The 17,959-nt window shown below is 45.0% G+C and overlaps 3 protein-coding genes across 3 annotated transcripts in view; 2 read left to right on the top strand and 1 right to left on the bottom strand.

The window, feature by feature from the left end:
• The window catches only part of KCTD9 (potassium channel tetramerization domain containing 9), a 145,157-nt gene that overhangs the window by 37,388 nt on the left and 89,810 nt on the right, over positions 1-17,959 (top strand). The window lies entirely within an intron of this gene.
• On the top strand, positions 1,907-6,777 carry GNRH1 (gonadotropin releasing hormone 1). Its single transcript, XM_063139219.1, has 3 exons — positions 1,907-2,047; positions 4,216-4,311; positions 6,736-6,777. The coding sequence occupies exons 1-3, from the start codon at positions 1,907-1,909 to the stop codon at positions 6,775-6,777; spliced, it is 279 nt and encodes a 92-aa protein (XP_062995289.1).
• DOCK5 (dedicator of cytokinesis 5) overlaps positions 16,744-17,959 on the bottom strand; it is a 175,900-nt gene continuing 174,684 nt past the window's right edge. Inside the window, exon 52 of the mRNA XM_063139247.1 lies at positions 16,744-17,130. Within this exon, the coding sequence (XP_062995317.1) occupies positions 17,029-17,130 (102 nt within the window). The 3' untranslated portion in view covers positions 16,744-17,028. The remainder of the gene's footprint in view (positions 17,131-17,959) is intronic.

Here is a 17,959-nt window from a genome sequence, read left to right as displayed (position 1 = left end):
GAGGCGACTTGCTGCCCCCACCCCCCGTGCACCTCTGGAGACATGCTAAGGTCAGAAATCCATATGCAGAAATGCCACAGGATCGTTTGAAGAAGGGCAATTCTTAATTTTACAAGGATATGCTGTTGAAATGGCCCTGATCTACCTGTTCCCCTTTTAGTAGCAGACTGAATAGGTCCCATCCATGTAGAGTGGCCAGTTATGAATGATCCAAAAGGAGGACACTGATTAGATAGATAGATAGATAGATAGATAGATAGATAGATAGATAGATAGATAGATAGATATGAATGACTAACACTGGATACAAGACATGATGTGCACATTTAGAAATAATTACTATAATCTAAATACAAATACAGTGCATCTTACCCCATAGTGGGGGAGAATGCGACTCGCACCATTCATTTCAATGGTTCTACTCCAAGCAGGACTGACATTGGATACAAGACATAATGTGCACATTTAGAAATAATTACTGTAATTTCAGTACAAATGTAGTATGTCTTACCATAGTAGGGTAAATGTGACCTGTGTGTTTTTTGTTCAATCTGCTGTCCAGGTGCTGTTCATAGGCAACTTCAAGCCCTCTTCCTTCTGATGGTTCTTTACCTTTAAACCACACTATGAACATCAGAAGAGCCCTGCTGGATCAGATTGAGGGTCCATCTAGTCCAGCAGTCTGTTCACACAGTGGCTGACCAGCTGTCGACCAGGGACCAACAAAGCAGGACATAGTGTACCAGCACCCTCCTGCCCATGTTCCTCAGCAACCGGTGCACACAAGCTTATTGCCTCGGATACTGCAGGTAGCAAATAGCCATCATGACTAGGATGGAAGGTCGTTCAAACAGACAATGCCTTCAAAACAGAGGGTGGTTCTCTGTCCACCCTTCAAAGAGGTTGAAAAAAGTGGTGAAAAAATAAGACACATGTTATGTGTATGTGTTTATTAAGAACTTAACAATAGACAAAGTCAGGGACACCATGTAACGCAAATTATATAAGGATGCAGGTGAAAGAGCCCTTGATGGTGTGACTGATGTTGTTGGGTCCTGTGACAGTGTTGCCTGAATAGATGTGGGGGCAGAGTTGGCACTTGGGTCTCTTGCATGGTCTTGTTTCTCTGTCCTGTGTCTCTGTCCTGTGTACTATTGCTGGTTAGCATCTGCTTCAGGTTGGGAGGTTGTCTGGAGGCCAGGACTACTCTGCCTCCCAAGGCTTGTGAGAGCGAAGTGTCTGTGTTGATGATGGGTTGGAGTTCGCTGATGATCCGTTGCACCAGTTTCAATTGGGGGCTGTAGGTGACAACCAGAGGTGTACTTCTCTTGGTCTGTCGTCCTTCCTGGGTATCCATATGGCCCTGTCAATCTGTCTTTAAGTTTAAGGTGCTACTAGTGTTGGTGATAATCTGTCCAGTCATGAATGAGAAATCATGTGTTTGGCTTGGGTGGGGGCAGGGTGTGTGTGTGTCTGACAGGGCATTTGTGCAGTTGGAAAATTTGCTTTAAAAAAACCCTGGTGAAAAAGATTAGCTGTGCTTGTCAACCAGAGGGGAAGGAGTCCCAATTACTTCCTTCCTTTCAGACTTATTATGACATAAGTAAAGACCACAATTATAGTCAGAGAGAGAGAGAGAGAGAGATGGCTGCCTGTGGCGAATGCTTCACACATGGGAACTGGTTTTATATAAAAGGCAAGAAAGTACGACAGAACACCAGAGGAGACATCAGGGAGAGCTTCTTTCTCTCCCATTCTTTATTATCTACCCATCAGGTAATGTACCCAAGGAATAAATGCCATGCATTTTGCACGCTTAGTATTAGTTAACTTGCTCTGTTTAATTTTTAATTATTATTTTTTGCATACACAGACGTACCGCCAGATCCACTCAGACCTTTCCAGAATGGAGAACAGTGGGGCACTGTTTGTGGGCTTCTTCCTGATGCTCATATTGTTGTCAGTCTGCTCTGCCCAGCACTGGTCCTACGGCTTCCAACCTGGAGGAAAGAGAGATGCTGACAATCTGATGGAAACCTTCCAAGAGGTAAGATGGTTTGAAAACTAGACTTGACTCATGTAATGTCCTCCATCTCAGGTCCTCTGGGGAGAATTTACTTCAGTCAGCCAAGACTAGGCTGACATCAGTTTCCCAGAGGACCTTTTCTTCTGTTGCCCCTGGATTATGGAACGGCCTGCCAAAGGAGATTCGTAATATTAACTCTCTCTGTGATTTTAAGGCAGCTTTGAAGACTAGCCTTTTCCGGCAGGCCTACCCAGATTAATGTAAAATCAAGAATTTTTAAAATGTGTTGATTCCTGTACTAATGTTGTTCCCCGCCTCGATCCAAAGGGAGAGGCGGGTAATAAATAAATAAATTATTATTATTATTATTATTATTATTATTATTATTATTATTATTATTATTATTATTATTTTGTATGTGTGCGCGCAGTGTCCTGTGCAATTCAATCCAAATGCTGCACCAGGATCACGGAAATTCTGCCACAACAAAAGACTAAATTCTGCAACCTGAATAAATTATGCCCCTGGGGAAAATGGGCAGGCCTTCTACTATTTTGCATCATTTAGACTCCCCTCCTTCTATTAAAGCCCATAACCCATTTGGGGGTGGGGCAGTCAGGGACTACGTCCAGTTATTAATTGTATGGTGTTAATCACAGGATTATAAATACTATTAAAAGTATTGTAGTGCCGGGGGGCTTTGCCATTTTCTGAAGCTCTGGCCACACAGGCTGGGAACCAGACATGTGCAGAGATGAGACTGTAACTATCCCTGGAGATGGGAGCAAGTGAAGATGCACACCCGATCCTTCTACCAGGGTATGTTTCCACTGGAGCAGGAAAGGTGGGTGCTGAAGCACTGGAAACCACTGCTGAAAGGTGCCCAGAGTGCCTTCCTCTCATGACACCAACCTGGGGCTGGCCCTTCCATTAGACAGAGTGAAGGAATTGCCTCAGGCAGCAGATGCAGGGGGGAGGCAGCAGCTGAAGCCTCCTGGCTGTTCTCATGAACTCTCTGGCTGTCCCCATCTGTGGAAGGACAGAGCGGTGTATGAGAGACAACCTGTCTTGGACCCCCAGGATGGAAGGCGCTATCCCCTCACTCGTGCTGAAATAAGATTCCATTGCCAATTCACTCTTCTTCTGTACATGAACTAAGCAAGGGACACCATCTGGTCTTTTGTCTCAGACAGCAAAAATTCTTGGGCTGTCCCTGCACCAGCCAGCCACAATGCTCAACAGCTGCCCTCCATCTCATGTGTGTGTCTGTGTGTGCACCCGTGGTGTCCTGTGCAATTCAATCTTCTTTTGGGCAGGGCCTCAGTAGCTCGTCAATTACACACACACACACACGCACGAGATGGAGGACATTACATGAGTCAAATCTACATTCCATTTTAGGATGCCCAGATGACTTACTTTATAGAGAACAGTCCTCTGAAAGGCTGTCAGAGGTCAGTCCTCTATTTCAAGGTGTTGTGTATTGGAAAGGGTGTCTAATTTAAAGATAAGGAACCCCAAGAAGGGAGTAGCAGGCACCTAAATATTTAGCACTGGACAGCAGACTGGCCACCGTCTGCCCCACTAGGATGAGATTATTGCATTTCCATGTAAATTTGGGACCAAATGACTTGAAGGGCCACTTTCACCCGTATCAGGAAGAGAGGCTCTTCTCACTTGCCCACCTTTGAGGGCTGTGAAGTGGGCAAGTGCACAAGAGAGGGACTTCTCCACAGTGACCCCACACCTCTGCCGTGGGTTCTCCTCAGGGGCCCATTTGGCCCCACCATTGCAAGCTTTGAGAGAAGTCCTGAAAAATTCCCCAGGCTGTTCCCCAGTGATGTTTTATTGGACTGTTCTTTTAGAAGCACTCATGTTGCAGATTTCAAGTAGTAGATGTTTTATTGCTGGTGTTTGGCTGCTATTATTAATTTTGACTGTTTTATCATTGCATGGCTTTTTAACAGATGGAACATGATTGTCTAAGCTGCTTTGGGAGAAGGTCTTTTGCCTTGAAAGGCAGTTCAGGAATATTTTCAATAAAAGTAGCTAAATAAAATAGTAATGATTTCGAACTTGGCATTGCGACATATGAATGATGATATGACAATGTGAGGCACACCTGGGTCTTCTTTTGGTCAGTGATCATCAGTTCCACATATGTCCTTTTTTCACCCCCTCCAAACCAGATTACGAGCAAGATGAATACACTCGGGGAGCTACAGCATTTTGAATGCAACGTGCCGCGTCAGCACCCCATTCTCAGGGGACTGAAGGAGGTCCTCGTAAGTAAGACCCGTTGGGAAGATGTTGACCTCTTGTAGAGATGTACTCATTTTGTGAAATCCCATCCATCTGCATTCCGAGGATTGTCGGGTGATTTTTGTCCTGTCATCCACTCATTGACAGAATTGGGTTGGTTGTTGTTGTTTTTTACCAGAATTTCATTCTAGTTTTCCAAATAGAATCACAGAATAGCAGGGTTGGAAGGGGCCTATAAGGCCATCGAGTCCAACCCCCTGCTCGATGCAGGAATCCACCTTAAAACATCCCTGACAAATGGCTGTCCAGCTTCCTCTTGAAAGCCTCTAGGGTGGGATAGCCCACGACCTCCCTAGGTCATTGGTTCCATTGTCATACTGCTCTAACAGTCAGGAAGTTTTTCCTGATGTTCAGCTGGAATCTGGCTTCCTTTAACTTTAGCCCATTATTCCGTGTCCTGCTCTCTGGGATGATTGAGAAGTGATCCTGGCCTTCCTCTGTGTGACAACCTTTCAAGGACTTGAAGAATGCTATCATGTCTCCCCTCAGTCTTCTCTTCTCAAGGCTAAACATGCCCAGTTCTTTCAGTCTCTCCTCCAAAGGCTTTGTTTCCAGACCCCTGATCATTATAGTCACCCTCCTCTGCTTACTATTTGTGAGCAGCTAAAATCATAGAATAGTAGAGTTGGAAGGGGCCTATAAGGCCATTGAGTCCAACCCCCTGCCCAATGCAGGAATCCACCTTAAAGCATACCCGACAGGCGGCTCTCCAGCTGCATCTTGAAGTTCTCTAGCACAGATTAGCACATTTGCGCAAGTTCATCGGTTATTCCAGCACTCTCCATTGTGCTCAACGGCCAGAACTCTGGAAGGTTGGATCAAGTTTATGCCATGTGAGAAAATGGGCAGAATCCCACCTGTATGTTTTTCTTTCTATTTTACCAAGCAGAAGAGCTAGAGGCGGATTCTTTTGCCCCCCCCCTTTTTTTTTGAAAGAGGACTGAAATTGCTCAGGGTGGATCAGGTGCTGGAAGAGCACCCCCCCCCCCCAGAAACCCCATCCTTGTGGCTCTGATGTTGCAAAGATAATATTTTTCCACCTTTCAGGTTCAACGCTTTGCATCTCGGGATGCAATATCTTCTCCCCTCAGGGAGCACTCTACTGCAGCCTTCCATATGCTTTGGACTACAACTCCCACAATCCTCAGCTACCATGGCCAATGGGGATTGTGGGACTTGTAGTACAAAGCATCTGAAGATACCAGGTTGGGGAAGATAGCAATCCTCTACTACTACCAGCAACTAGAATGTATAACTTTTGAAAAGTTTCATTGTTCAGCTATTGCAGGTAATCTAATGCTTCAGAGACCGGCTGCTATCTCTTGAGCAGAAAAGGCATGCATGCCACAACCCTATACACATTTACTAGGGATGTGCAAGCTTCGGATTCGGAATTCTGAAGCATGGCGGACATTTTGTGTAGAATCCACCATTGTGTGCCTTAATGTGAGGAAAGAAAAACGTCCTACAATTCTTCTCATTGGAATGAATGGACTAAGCCTTGGCAGATGGAGTGATGTGGCATTTAGAGAATAGAAATGGAAAGTTAAGAAAACTACACATGACACTTTAAAGTGATGCAACGTAAACACCTCCCGCTTTATGCAAACTATCCGAGAACACAACCCACTTTTCATGAAATTCCTATTAGGGCTGTGCACAAAATGGCAGATTCTGTACAAAATGGGTGCCATGCTTCAGAATTCCGAATCATGCACAGCCCTAACAGTTACCTGGGAGTATGCCCCGCTGAACACAGTAGGACTTGCTTCTGATGAACATGCATGGGATTACACTGTTAATGTGGAAATGACAAATGTAGGTGCTTCATAGCTGAATAATAACAGCAATTTTAGAATTCAAAACGATCTTGGGACCACAATACCTGATGGAACGCCTCTCCCGACATGAACCTACCCGTACACTGCGCTCAACATCTAAGGTTCTCCTCCGAGTGCCTACTCTGAGGGAAGCTCGGAAGATGGCAACCAGGGAGAGGGCCTTTTCAGTGGTGGCCCCCCGACTGTGAAATGATCTTCCTGATGAGGCTCGCCTGGCGCCAACATTGTTATCTTTTCGGCGCCATGTCAAGACTTTTCTCTTCTCCCAGGCATTTTGACAGCATTTAACAACGTTAAGTTTGTTTTTAATGGACCCCAGAATTGTTGTTTTTAAATGGATACTGTTGTTTTTATACTGTTTTTTATGTTTTTTAAATTTTGTATACTTTTAATGTTTACTACTTTTAATTGTTGTAAACCGCCCAGAGAGCTTCGGCTGTGGGGCGGTATATAAATGTAATAAAATAAATAAATAAATAAATAAAAGTTCAAAGGTTGTCATGTTTATAAGTTGTGTTTTTAAATCATCTTGGGTATGCCTTGCAGGCAAGTCTGATTGAAGGCGAGACGGCACAAAAGAAGGTTTGAATCGACAAAAAAAAGAAGAAGAAGAAGAAGAAGAAGAAGAAGAAGAAATGGAGCTTCTGCAAAGCAAAGAATGAACTACAAGATCTGACGTGGGCTCAGCTTTGTTGTGGGAAGTGTTTTAAGATTAAAGATGTTCCTTGTATTAGTGGGAAAAGTAAAGTATCTACCCACCCTTGTGTTGCTGAAGCACCAATAAAAAGACTTGAAAACACTTGACCATAGCTTCAGATGTTATTGCTTCCAAATCAGTGGGCTGTAAAAAGACAATTTAATGTAATGATTGTATATTCTCTCTCTCTCTCTCTCGGGAAAGCAGACAGAGCTGTATCGAGGTTTGCAAACACACACATTTATACCCTATTGCAGCAAAGGGTGACTGTTCAAGAATGATCTAGTAAGCCTCTCCGAACAAGGTGCTTTGGGAACGATGCGTGTGGCTCAAGAAAAGTGGCACTGAGGGGTGGCAGAAAATATGGGGCCACCTTGCAGGGCGAATCTGGGGAGAATGGTCTAGGGCAAAACAGGAGGAAATAGCAATCCATACAGAGGTAAAAGAGGGTTGGTGTGTGCACGTGTGTACTCATGCACGTACATAAGAATAATGGCAGGGACTGAGCCTTTTAAGAACACCAGCTTTTGTAGCTTTTAGACACTTGCTTGAAAGTTGGCGTGCAATTTTTTCTGGAAATAAGATTAAGTTATTATCCTACAAAGCCCTAAATAACTTGAGACCAGGACACCTAGCAGACAGCCTTCCCTTATATATTTATTTATATATTACATTTTTATACGGCTCAATAGCTGAAGCTCTCTGGGCGGTTCACAAAAATTAAAAACATGAAAAGCATAATAAAACAAACAACAATATAAAAACACAGACACAATATACACCCAGACGACAACTACGATCCTCAGAGGAGGCCCTACTGGCCATTCCGAGACCAACGGAATACTGCCATGAAGAAACTCAGTGGCGGGCCTTCTCTGTGGTGGCCCCACCTTCTGGAGGACCCTCCTTCGTGTGGTTCGGGAGGCGGAAAATGTAATAGGTTTTAAACGTGTCCTGAAGACATACCTTTTTACACAGGCTTTCCCTGGTCTTTAATGTACTGCAGCTGGTTTTATATTGCCTTTTAAACTTTTAATGTTTAAAATTTATACTTGTATTTTATGGTTTTTAGTTGTGCACTGCCCAGAGAGCTTCGGCTGATGGGCAGTCTAACAATGTAATAAATAAATAAGTAAATAAATAAAGGAAACCCAAGGGGCTGGAGCAATTCCCCTATGAGAAAAGGTTACGTCTTGGCCTTTTTAGCTTGGATAGGAAGGTAAGTGATAGAGGTGTATAAAATCCTGCATGGAGTGAACAGGGTGTTTATCTCCTTCTCTTATAACCTTAGGACAGGGCTGGGGTCCCCGTGGCCTTGGGTGCAGCCTCTGCCTCCCCCCCCACTAAAATTTGGCAGTGCAGCAGTAAAGGGATGGTGGTCTGCTGCTGAAATTTGGTGGCAAACCACTAGAGACCCAAAAGCTTGTTTTCAAGCTCAATGTCACCCATTTGAGTCCTTGTGATGGTTTTGCCACTGAATTTTGGCAGCAGGAGTGAGGCCTAGTGGAGTCCAGTGGCTGGAAATTAGCTCCCGGACTGATCAAAGTTGCCAAACCCATGTTCTAGAATCTGGGGGCATCCCATGCAGCTAAACGGTTGGTGTTTCGGGACAGATAAATTGGAATATTTCTGTACAAAATGAATAGTCAAACTGTGGAATTTGCTAGCCCACGATGTGAGGCGGCCATCAACTTGGATGGTTAAAAGGAGAGGATAGCAAGAAACATGAGCAGGAGGGTGCCACTGTGTTTATATCCTACTTGTGGACTTCCCATCAGCATCTGGGTGGCCACTGCAAGAAACAGGACGCTTAGAAACAGGTAGGCATAGGTGTTAAGGGGTTTGAACATGTTTTTAGAGTTGAGTTTGGATTTTAGGATTTGTGTTAGGCGGATTTTGTATAGCATTTTTAGTTGAGTTTTTACTGTGGAATGGTTGATTCTCATGTTTTGTTCGAATCCCAAATATTTGTATGTCTCATTTTCTTCCATGTTATCTAATATTTCACTAGTGTTTCTGCTGTTTCTTCTTCTTTCCATTTTCCTCTATCTGTCGTGTCTTGCATTTTCCTATCCCGAATTTTCATGTCTGTTGTCAGTGCTTCAGTGACTCACAGGATGATGATGATGATGATGACGATGACGATGATTTTGCTTCTCCCAAGTTGGCTGAACTGGGAGGTAGGGCTATACCATATGAAACAGATTTCACCTGTGATCCCTTGACCCTTAAAAGAAATTCTGAGTATATTGGATCCATGTGTTAACAGTCTACTGCCATCACCGCCCCCAAAAGAGAGGCAAACAATTAAACATATAGGCAATCATTATTATTTTTAATATTTTCATTTACAATTATAAAAATAAATAAGCCAGGTCAGTCTGGTGCAATAAATCCTGTAATGAAAATAGTTTTAATTTAAATGATAAATCGACAGGAGCAATAATGTGCCAGCTGGGTGTAGGATTAAAGTGGGAACACATTCAACACTCAAGGGTGATTGAAAAGCCCCTTTGGATTGTAGGACCTCTTTCAAAGGACATCCTTCCAAATCTAGACATCCACACAGTTCATCTGCACAGAAAGACAGACTCGGCAGCTAAAATGGCACAACCAATTTTGATGCAGACACAGTATAACCACATTTAGCAATGGAGTAAAGTATTCAGGGGCATGGAATATAAGGCGTGCGATCTCGTGGCTCCCATGAACATCATGAGAAGTGTTTCCAGTTGACAAGCAGAACCCTACGTACACAGCTTTCCCCCTCATTGCCTAACATGGGAGATCACAACTTACAGAAGCTATAAAACTGGACACCTCTAGCTTGGGCAGGGCTCCAAGTACGTCATTGAACACTGCCTAATTCTTTGGGCTTTTCTACATGAGTTAATCCACCACTTTACTGAGGCCCCTGTTTCCAGATTATTTTTTGCCGGGTTAAGATCAGTTCCTTTACATGTTTTCCTCCTGGAGTTTTTCTTTCTTTACGTTCTATTACACAACCACTAGATGGTGGTGTGGTATTGTAGAATTGCACAGCGACATTAGATTTTATCTCTCCCTTAACAAATAATACCAGACTTTTCTCGTTAGAAAAAAGAAGAAGCTAAAATGGTCACAAAGCACAGGAGAGGCCCAGGAAGACAACAACGTTGTGAAAAGGCCCTGCGAACTACCGTTAAGTGAAGAATCACGAGCACACAATCAACGTTTCACATAGGAAGGCTCTTTGTTTCGTGTAGATTCCATGACAGACGGGATCTACTGGCCACTTTCGAAGTCCTTGGCCATAAATTGGCAAAGGTTTCTGACTCCCAGTTGCCAAACAACAGCAGGGCCTAAAAAGTTGTTTCTCCTGAATTACGTTGCTGAAAAGAACGCTCGGGCTGGGTGGGTGGAGAACCAGGAGAATTTTTATGGTCTCATGGTCTTGGTTCTGGTACTGATCACAATTTCTTTGGCATGTGCCCCCATGCACCCTTTCTTAGCATGAATGGCTCATTTTGCACTTGACTCCAGTCAGTGGATTCCAAGGTTCTAATTACAAAGAACAAAGCCTATGGAGTCTGCCCAGAACTGTACGAATGGCCCAAGAGATGTCATTGTGGCTGATTACAATCACTCTTGGGGCTCATCTTGGATATGGGTCCAAAGCCGGTAGCGGTGATTGCAGGACCCTGCTCCTTGCATGGTGGCTATCAACATCTCAACTAGCATGGGAACCAGAAATGCCTCCATTCCCAGCTGGATGCAGATGGTAGTGCTGTGCAAGCCATTGCTGTTGCGAAAGAAAGAAAAAATCAGGCCCTCCGCACCACTCCACTATGGGGTGTGGACGTGTGCTCATTGTCCCAAACCAACTTGCAAGATTACCGCATTGGGCAAAACTACCCATTTGGCACCAGGCAGGATTTTCAACCCTGCATTTGCGGCCAATGCACAAAGCAGCGGGCAGGATGAGGAGCACACCTAACTAGTATTTATTCATTTTAAGTAGGCCCATCCCCTTTCACGTAGCCTCCAGGCAGCTAAGAAAAAACATTCAATAGAAAAAGAAGCTAGCAAAAAATCCAGAAAACAGAGGAAGCGAAGCTTTTATTGCAAAAGCCAACAAAAGCCTGAGAGGACAGGACCGATTTCTTGCCTGGTGCCGAAAGGACTGTTAAAGCGACGCCGGGCAAACGTGCCTAGGGAGAAAGGGCGAACAGACGCAAAGAAGTACAGAGTTCCTTTGTCCTTAATACCTTTAAGAAATACAGGAGTGTTGTCCTCCTGTGCAAGTGAACACTTGAAAAGAGGGAAGGAGTGAAATAGGCATATATAAGACCCCAGGCAAACTCCTAAGTGTGAGGAGAAGGGACATGGACCTTCGAGGAGGGGATGCAGCTCAGTGGCGGAACATCTGCTCTGCATGAAGAAGAGCCTGGGTTCAATCCCTGGCTCTGAATGAGAACACAAGAAGAGCCTTGCTGGATCAGACTAAGGGTCCATCCAGTCCAGTATTCTCTTCACACAGTGGTCATCTAGTGCTCCACAAGAAACCCACAAGCAGGACATGAGAGCAACATCTCCCTCCCACCCATGTCCTTCAGCAACTGGTGTACATGAGCATACTAGCTCTGATGCTGGAGGTAGCACATCACCGTCAGGACTGCTAGCCATTTGTCCTCACCAATTTATCCAACCCCCTTTCTAAGCCATCCAAATTGGTTGCCGTCACTACATCCTGTGGAAGTGAATTCCACAGGTTAACTCTGTGCTGGGTGAAAACACACTGAATCTCCCACCAATCAACTTCATGGGGAGATCCTGGGTTCTATTATTATGGGAGTGCATCCACCTTCTCAACTCCATGCATAATTTTGTACACCTCTATCATGTCTCCCCTTACTTGCTCCCCCCCCCCCCCGGCAACCTAATCAATTTCAGATGTTATAACCTTTCCTGATAGGTCAGTTGGTTATTTTAGTAGATTTGGGATCATTTTAGGGAGATTTGGGAAAGGCCCCTATCTGAAACCCTGGAGAGGCACTGCGGGTCAAGTGTTTACAACACTGAGCTAGATGGACTTGGGATCTAACTCACGCTTCCCAAAATGGTGCCTTCAGATGTTCTGGACTGCAACTCACATCAGGCCCAGCCAGCATGGTTAATGGTCAGGAATTCTGGGAGTTGTAGACCAGGACATCTGGAGAGCACCAGACTGGGTAAGCCTGGATTAACTCAGTATAAGGCAGCTTCCCTTGTGAAATGGTTCTGATGTTGCAATTTGGGCTAAAAAGTGGACTAAAAAGAGGCAGTCTACTACCATAGATGATGGACCTTAAAGCAAGCAATAAAATATTGTGCATGTAATGGAGATGCGGCCTACCTCCTCACAGAGGCCAAATCTTTCCACAAAGTTAGCCATGAATGTTGTTTGGGGAAGAGTATTTAGGACATTCATCCTTTCTAGAGCGTGTGTGTGTGTCAATGTGCAAGCCAGGGATGATGGGAAGAAGGCAGTCAACAAAATCTGGAGGTTTTCAAGTCAAGAAGCATCCATCTCCAGGCAAATCAACGTGGTGCCGGCACCATCTGTCATGCACCCCAAAAGGAGGGGGGAGTGAAAGAGGCCCCAGGAATGTTCACCAAGTTTTCCCACAGGGGCTAGAAGACAGCAGCTCTTAAGGCTTTGGCGTGCGCACCGTGACTAGCACAGCTGGAGACCCACGAGATGGAGCTGCTGTGTGGCTCGGAGAACATCCGCCACTTGCTTTGTGTGATGAGAATTGGATTCGATCCCCTCCACCCCGCCCAGCCCCATGGAGGCAATCTGCTTTTCTGAAGCCATCTGGGCGGCAAAAGGAAGGCAGATTTGATCCAAAGTCAGGCAGAAGCTGCCGCAATTTAACTGGGAAAGGGGTGACGTGCCAAGTTCAATCAGCGAGAAGAAGAATCTGCAAAGAAATTGCCATCTTGTGGCCTTGGGAGTGTAACGGCTTCCATAAAATGAGACGGTAAAGCTAGCTGCATTTACAACCAGTGTGAGAAATACCCTGTTTAGACTCAATCTAAACCCCAAAGGATTTGCTCAGAATTATGCGAACAAAGGTGCTGTTTAATTGGCTTACCGGTGTGACTGCAGGCATGTATTACAATAAAAGCCAAGATGATGTAACACACAGGGTCTCTGACTTACATTGGAACATAAGCAGAGCCCTGATGCTGGATCAGCCCAAGGGTCCCATCTAGTCCAGCACTCGGACCATCCAGCTGTCGACCAGGGACCACAAGCAGGACATGGGTGCAACAGCACCCTCCCACCCATGTTCCTTGGCAACTGTTGTATATAGGCTTAATGCCTCTGATACTGGAGGTAGCACATAACCATCAGGACTAGTAGCCATTGATAGTCTTCTCCAGGATAAGGAAGCGGCCTTATACCATGAAAGTCTGTTCATCTAACCAGCTCAGCACTGCCTACTCCAGGGATCTCCAGTCTTTTTGGACCCGTGGGCACATTTGGGATCTTGAGAAACGGCTGTGGGCAACACCACAAAATGCCTAATCAGTGTTCCGCTGCTTTGGTGGCTACCTGTCGCATCTATGGATCTTAGGCTCCATCTTGTTTCATGTCCAGTGGACATCGCAACGTCTCTTTTAATAAGGGATTGTCGGATTCAGCTAACTGCTGGCGGTGCAATGCATCTAATGCTTCTTTTAAACATGTTTTGGTAATGTCCAGTCATTGCTTCGTTTGGGGAGGAGGTTATTTCATAGATAAATTTTGGACTGGAACAGTCTTTAATATTCACTGATGTACACACTTTTAAATTATTTACCTGCTTAATGGAAATTAACAAATGGTCAGCATAAATAGATTCTTCATGCAGTTAAAAGACTGATATTACAACACTGGAAGCGTAAACGCTCACCTCCTATAGTGCAATGGATTGAGGACCTTATGATACCCGAGTGGCATATGGATGCCACCTTGAAATAGACATTTATTTAGATAGTTGGTCCACTTTTGTTGAAGTCTATGTATAATTGCTAGAATGTTGCATGCATTTCATATGTATTCATTGCTATGGCTGATCCTTTTTAAAAGCTGGAGATACTGTGGATTAAACCTGGGACCTACTGCATGCAAAGCATACACTCTACCACTGAGACATGGTCCCTCATAGGATTGCTGTGGCTATGAAAATGGGAAAATTCCCCATGTACACCAGCCTGAGCTCCTTGGAAGGAAGGTGGAATGAGAAGATATGTCCATGAATCAAAGAGATGAACGATGGCTGAGCAAAGTCTAAGCAGAGCAAAGTTGAAACTTTTAAAGCAGAAAAGACATTGTGTACAAAACTAAAGCCTCAGCTTTGGAGCTGGCCACTTAGGCGGGGTGAATCCATATGAAAGATGGGAGGTGGGAAGCTTGAAAGAATTACAAAGTAATTTGGGAGGGGAGGAATACTGAGCATCAGTAACCAAGTTTGCCTTTAGAAGCTGAGCACCCTAAAGGACTGCTGGTGGTCTTTTTGAACGAACAGTGCAACATTCAGGAATGACAAACAATGCTGTAAACACTCCACCCCCCTCAAAGAGCAACCTAACTCAAGCCAATCACCTTGTTCTGATCCAGTACATGCTTTTCAGCCTTTCTGTTTGGAATCAAAAATACAAAGTGACGTCTGACTGAAAACTCTAGCTTACTAATTAAATGGATGTGCCCCCTGATTAATCAGGGGGCATATGCCATTGTGACGATCCTATTGTGAACATTCTAAATTCTTATTCTTCCCTTGCAACGACCCTATACAATCATCTCTATACACAATAATCTCAGTTTTGAAGGGCAATGTGCAATCTTGGTGTTGAATGTTGGTGAAAGCCTTCTGGAGTACTCCTGCAATTGGCAACCAGGAGGTGAGCAATGGAACCAAATGATAAAGGGCTCTGGGGCTAAGGATGGCCAAATACACATCACTTGAAAATAGTAGTTTACATATTATTCACACGATGACTAAAGGAAAACACTGTAACTTAAAGCGAAAATGAACAAAGGTAACATAATACTAGCATCTGGATTATTTCGGCGTCCAAGAAGGGTTGGGCACTGGGGTTCTGGTACAAAACAAGTAAACACAGAGGCATTATTTTGCCAAAAGACTTACAAGAATAGATTCAGGAAAGGCCTCAAGGATGACGTGGCTGGACATACATTTGAGGCTTAGCGAAGAGTTCAGTAGGGCATCTGAGTTGCTGACAAGTCTTGGTTTATGAATCTTGGTTTGGGAAGCCAAGAGGCACCATGGTAAGCAACCTGCCTCTGAATTCAGAAGGATAATTACACCTTTAGGTCAGTCTTAAGGCAACCATAGAAAGGGAAAGAAATGTACATCAATGATTTCAGTTAAAAAGGAGTCGTAGTGGTGTCCTTAACCCTGTTTGCGTGCAAAGTCTGGATAGGAATAAACGAAGACGAGGAATCCACAGCGTAAGTGGCAGCGCTGGCAAACTCTTCCCAGAAACAATGACAAGGATACAACTCTTCTCTCTATCAGCAGATGTCAAGAATCTTCTGACAGATATTCATGTTCTTGGGAAAACAAAGCATCTGGGGATAGAATGAAACCAGCAGCATTGTTGCTTGAACTTGTCAGGACCAGGCTAGAGCTGCGGGCAGCTGCATATGGCTTGATCTGTTTTTCTGTTTTAGATACCGTCTTATTTTTATTTTATTATTGCATTTATATCCCACATTTTTTCCTGCAAGGAACCCCAGGCGGCGTACATAATCCTCCTCCTCTCCACTTTATCCTTACATCAACAACCCTGTGAAGTGGGTTGGGCTGAGAGTCTGTGACTGGCCCAGTCACCCAGTGGGTTTCCATGGCCGAGTGGGGACTAGAACCCGGATCTTCCAACTCCCAGTCCGACGCTCTAGCCACTACACCACACTGTAGTGCCTTCATCACACCAGGAGTAGGTAACTTTGTGGGGGAGAGTCTGGAGGGCGTTCTTCACCCCTCTGGTGGGCCACACTCTTGCTGCTGCAATAGCAAATTCGATGCCAGCAGATAAAAAATAAATAGAGGTGGTTTCCCATCAAATTTCAGTGGCAAAACCACTATGGAGGGCTAAAAAGGAGAAACATAGCTAGATTTGTCCTTTTTACCTGTTTGTAGCAGTCTTCTGCTGAAGCCTGGCAGAAAACCACCACGTTTTTTGCTGCCGTGAACTTCAGCAGTGCAGCAGGGGGTGACAGGGGCTGCCTTCAGTGTGCCGGCCTTCAGTTGTCCACCCGTGCTCTGGACCTTCCAACTTGGGCTCTCCAAGATCAGCTTGGGGTTTGCTGCAAGCCAAAGTGGTCCTGACGACCACACTCCGTTCAGTAGGCGAAGGTAGAAGGCCAGGACGCTAAATCCATACACAAGGCCGGCCAATCCCAAAGCTTCTTACTGCTGGCCAATATTGTACACTCATAGATTCCCAAGTGCACTTGAAGAATCTGAAAACATGCCGTTCATCACAGCCCATCAACCTAGGGCCCCAGACTTCCGTGAGCAAGGCTGCCAGTTCAAGCTCCAGAGTGCTTGGTGGAAGCAAGCACTCAGCACCTCCTGAGGTCTCCATGTGGCTGTGTTTAGAAGGCTGTGGTTTGCTCTGTAGGTCTATGAACTGTCTTCTCCTACATCCTCCTTTACGTCCACTGTAGCAGCAGATCAAAGGTCACCTTCCCTGGCACGCTCCTTACTGCCGTTTAAAGGCCAAGGCCAATTTTGATTAGCAACAGACAGCAGAAGGCCGCTGAGGAGGACTTTAGGGCCACGGATTCTTTCTCGGTGGCAGAAGACGGTCCCAAGGGGTGAAATGATTAAGCTCATTTGGGCCAGGCAGAAGCTCAGAGATGCGGGAAGGCCAGAACGTTGATGCTCGGTGCCTTGGCACGGAATCCCAGAAAATCTGAAGCTTGGGAATCAAAGACGGAAGCGTTGTGGCCCTTTAAATGGCTTATTTTGGCATGGCTGGAGGGCAGAGCCCACGATGGTCTGTCCAGCAGCAGGAAATAGCTAGGAAGCACAAGAAAGACATGGATGCGAACAGGACAGTGGAAATGGAGTTCAAGGTGCAAGGAAGCAGGCCAGCATAGATTCTCACTGAGGCCCCGGGTCTAAAGAAAGGACACTGGATTTTCTTGCTTTCGGAGGAGGAGGGGGAGGCTTGATTTCCCGCCTGCTAGGCAACGGAGGAGCGACCTGTGATAAAATGAACAAACACAGACACACAATGAGACTGGAAAGTAAAACCCCTTCTCCAGTGGTGTAGTGGAAGGGGAAGCATGGCAGGAGTGATGTCATAGCAGGAGGGATGACATCATCTGCTGGAGCACCAGGAAAATGAATGGAAAGACCTTCCCCATGCTCTGCCAAATGAATGAGGGGATAACAAGGCTTTCAAATTTTCACTGGTTTTGACAGATAAGTGAAGAGGAAGTCAGAGAACCAGGAAAATAATCAAACAGGGGCTGGAGACTCCCCCCCCCTTTTCTTTGATCCCCCCACCCCTTTTCCTTCCCATTTCTTTTTCTCTGATGAAACAGGTTTGGTGTTTTTAATTGTTTGTTTGCTCTAACATGTCAGGAATGTAGAAGCAATTTTAAAGCTCTTGATGGTAGCTGGGGATGGGTGGAGAGCAGAAATGTACTTGTGTGTTTCAAACCATTAAGTTCAGGGTCTAAAATGTCCTTGCTGCACCACTGCTCTGGGCCTCAGGCTCTATATCTGCAATATGGGTGCATGTGTGTTAATAAATGCTTATCTACCTTATCGGTAGGATAAGGAAGCCGATAAGGAAGATAAGGTATGTGAAGCACCTTGAATAATGAAAATGGCTACATGAATACAAAGTATATAAATGCTAACTATAATACATTGTGGAGGGGGCAACTTGACAAGGGACTGCTGTTTTCAGCAGTATCCCCGTGTCCTTCTTCTCAAATGAGCAGAATTTGCTCAGGCCAAAAAAGGAGAACTTTATAAACTCCCATCCCTGTTTTGGATGGAAAACTTCTCCCAAACTCTCTAG

The sequence above is a fragment of the Elgaria multicarinata genome, chromosome 12 (genome assembly GCF_023053635.1).
Source record: "Elgaria multicarinata webbii isolate HBS135686 ecotype San Diego chromosome 12, rElgMul1.1.pri, whole genome shotgun sequence".
NCBI classification, from domain to species: domain Eukaryota; kingdom Metazoa; phylum Chordata; class Lepidosauria; order Squamata; family Anguidae; genus Elgaria; species Elgaria multicarinata.
This window is presented reverse-complemented; position numbering and strand designations above follow the sequence as displayed.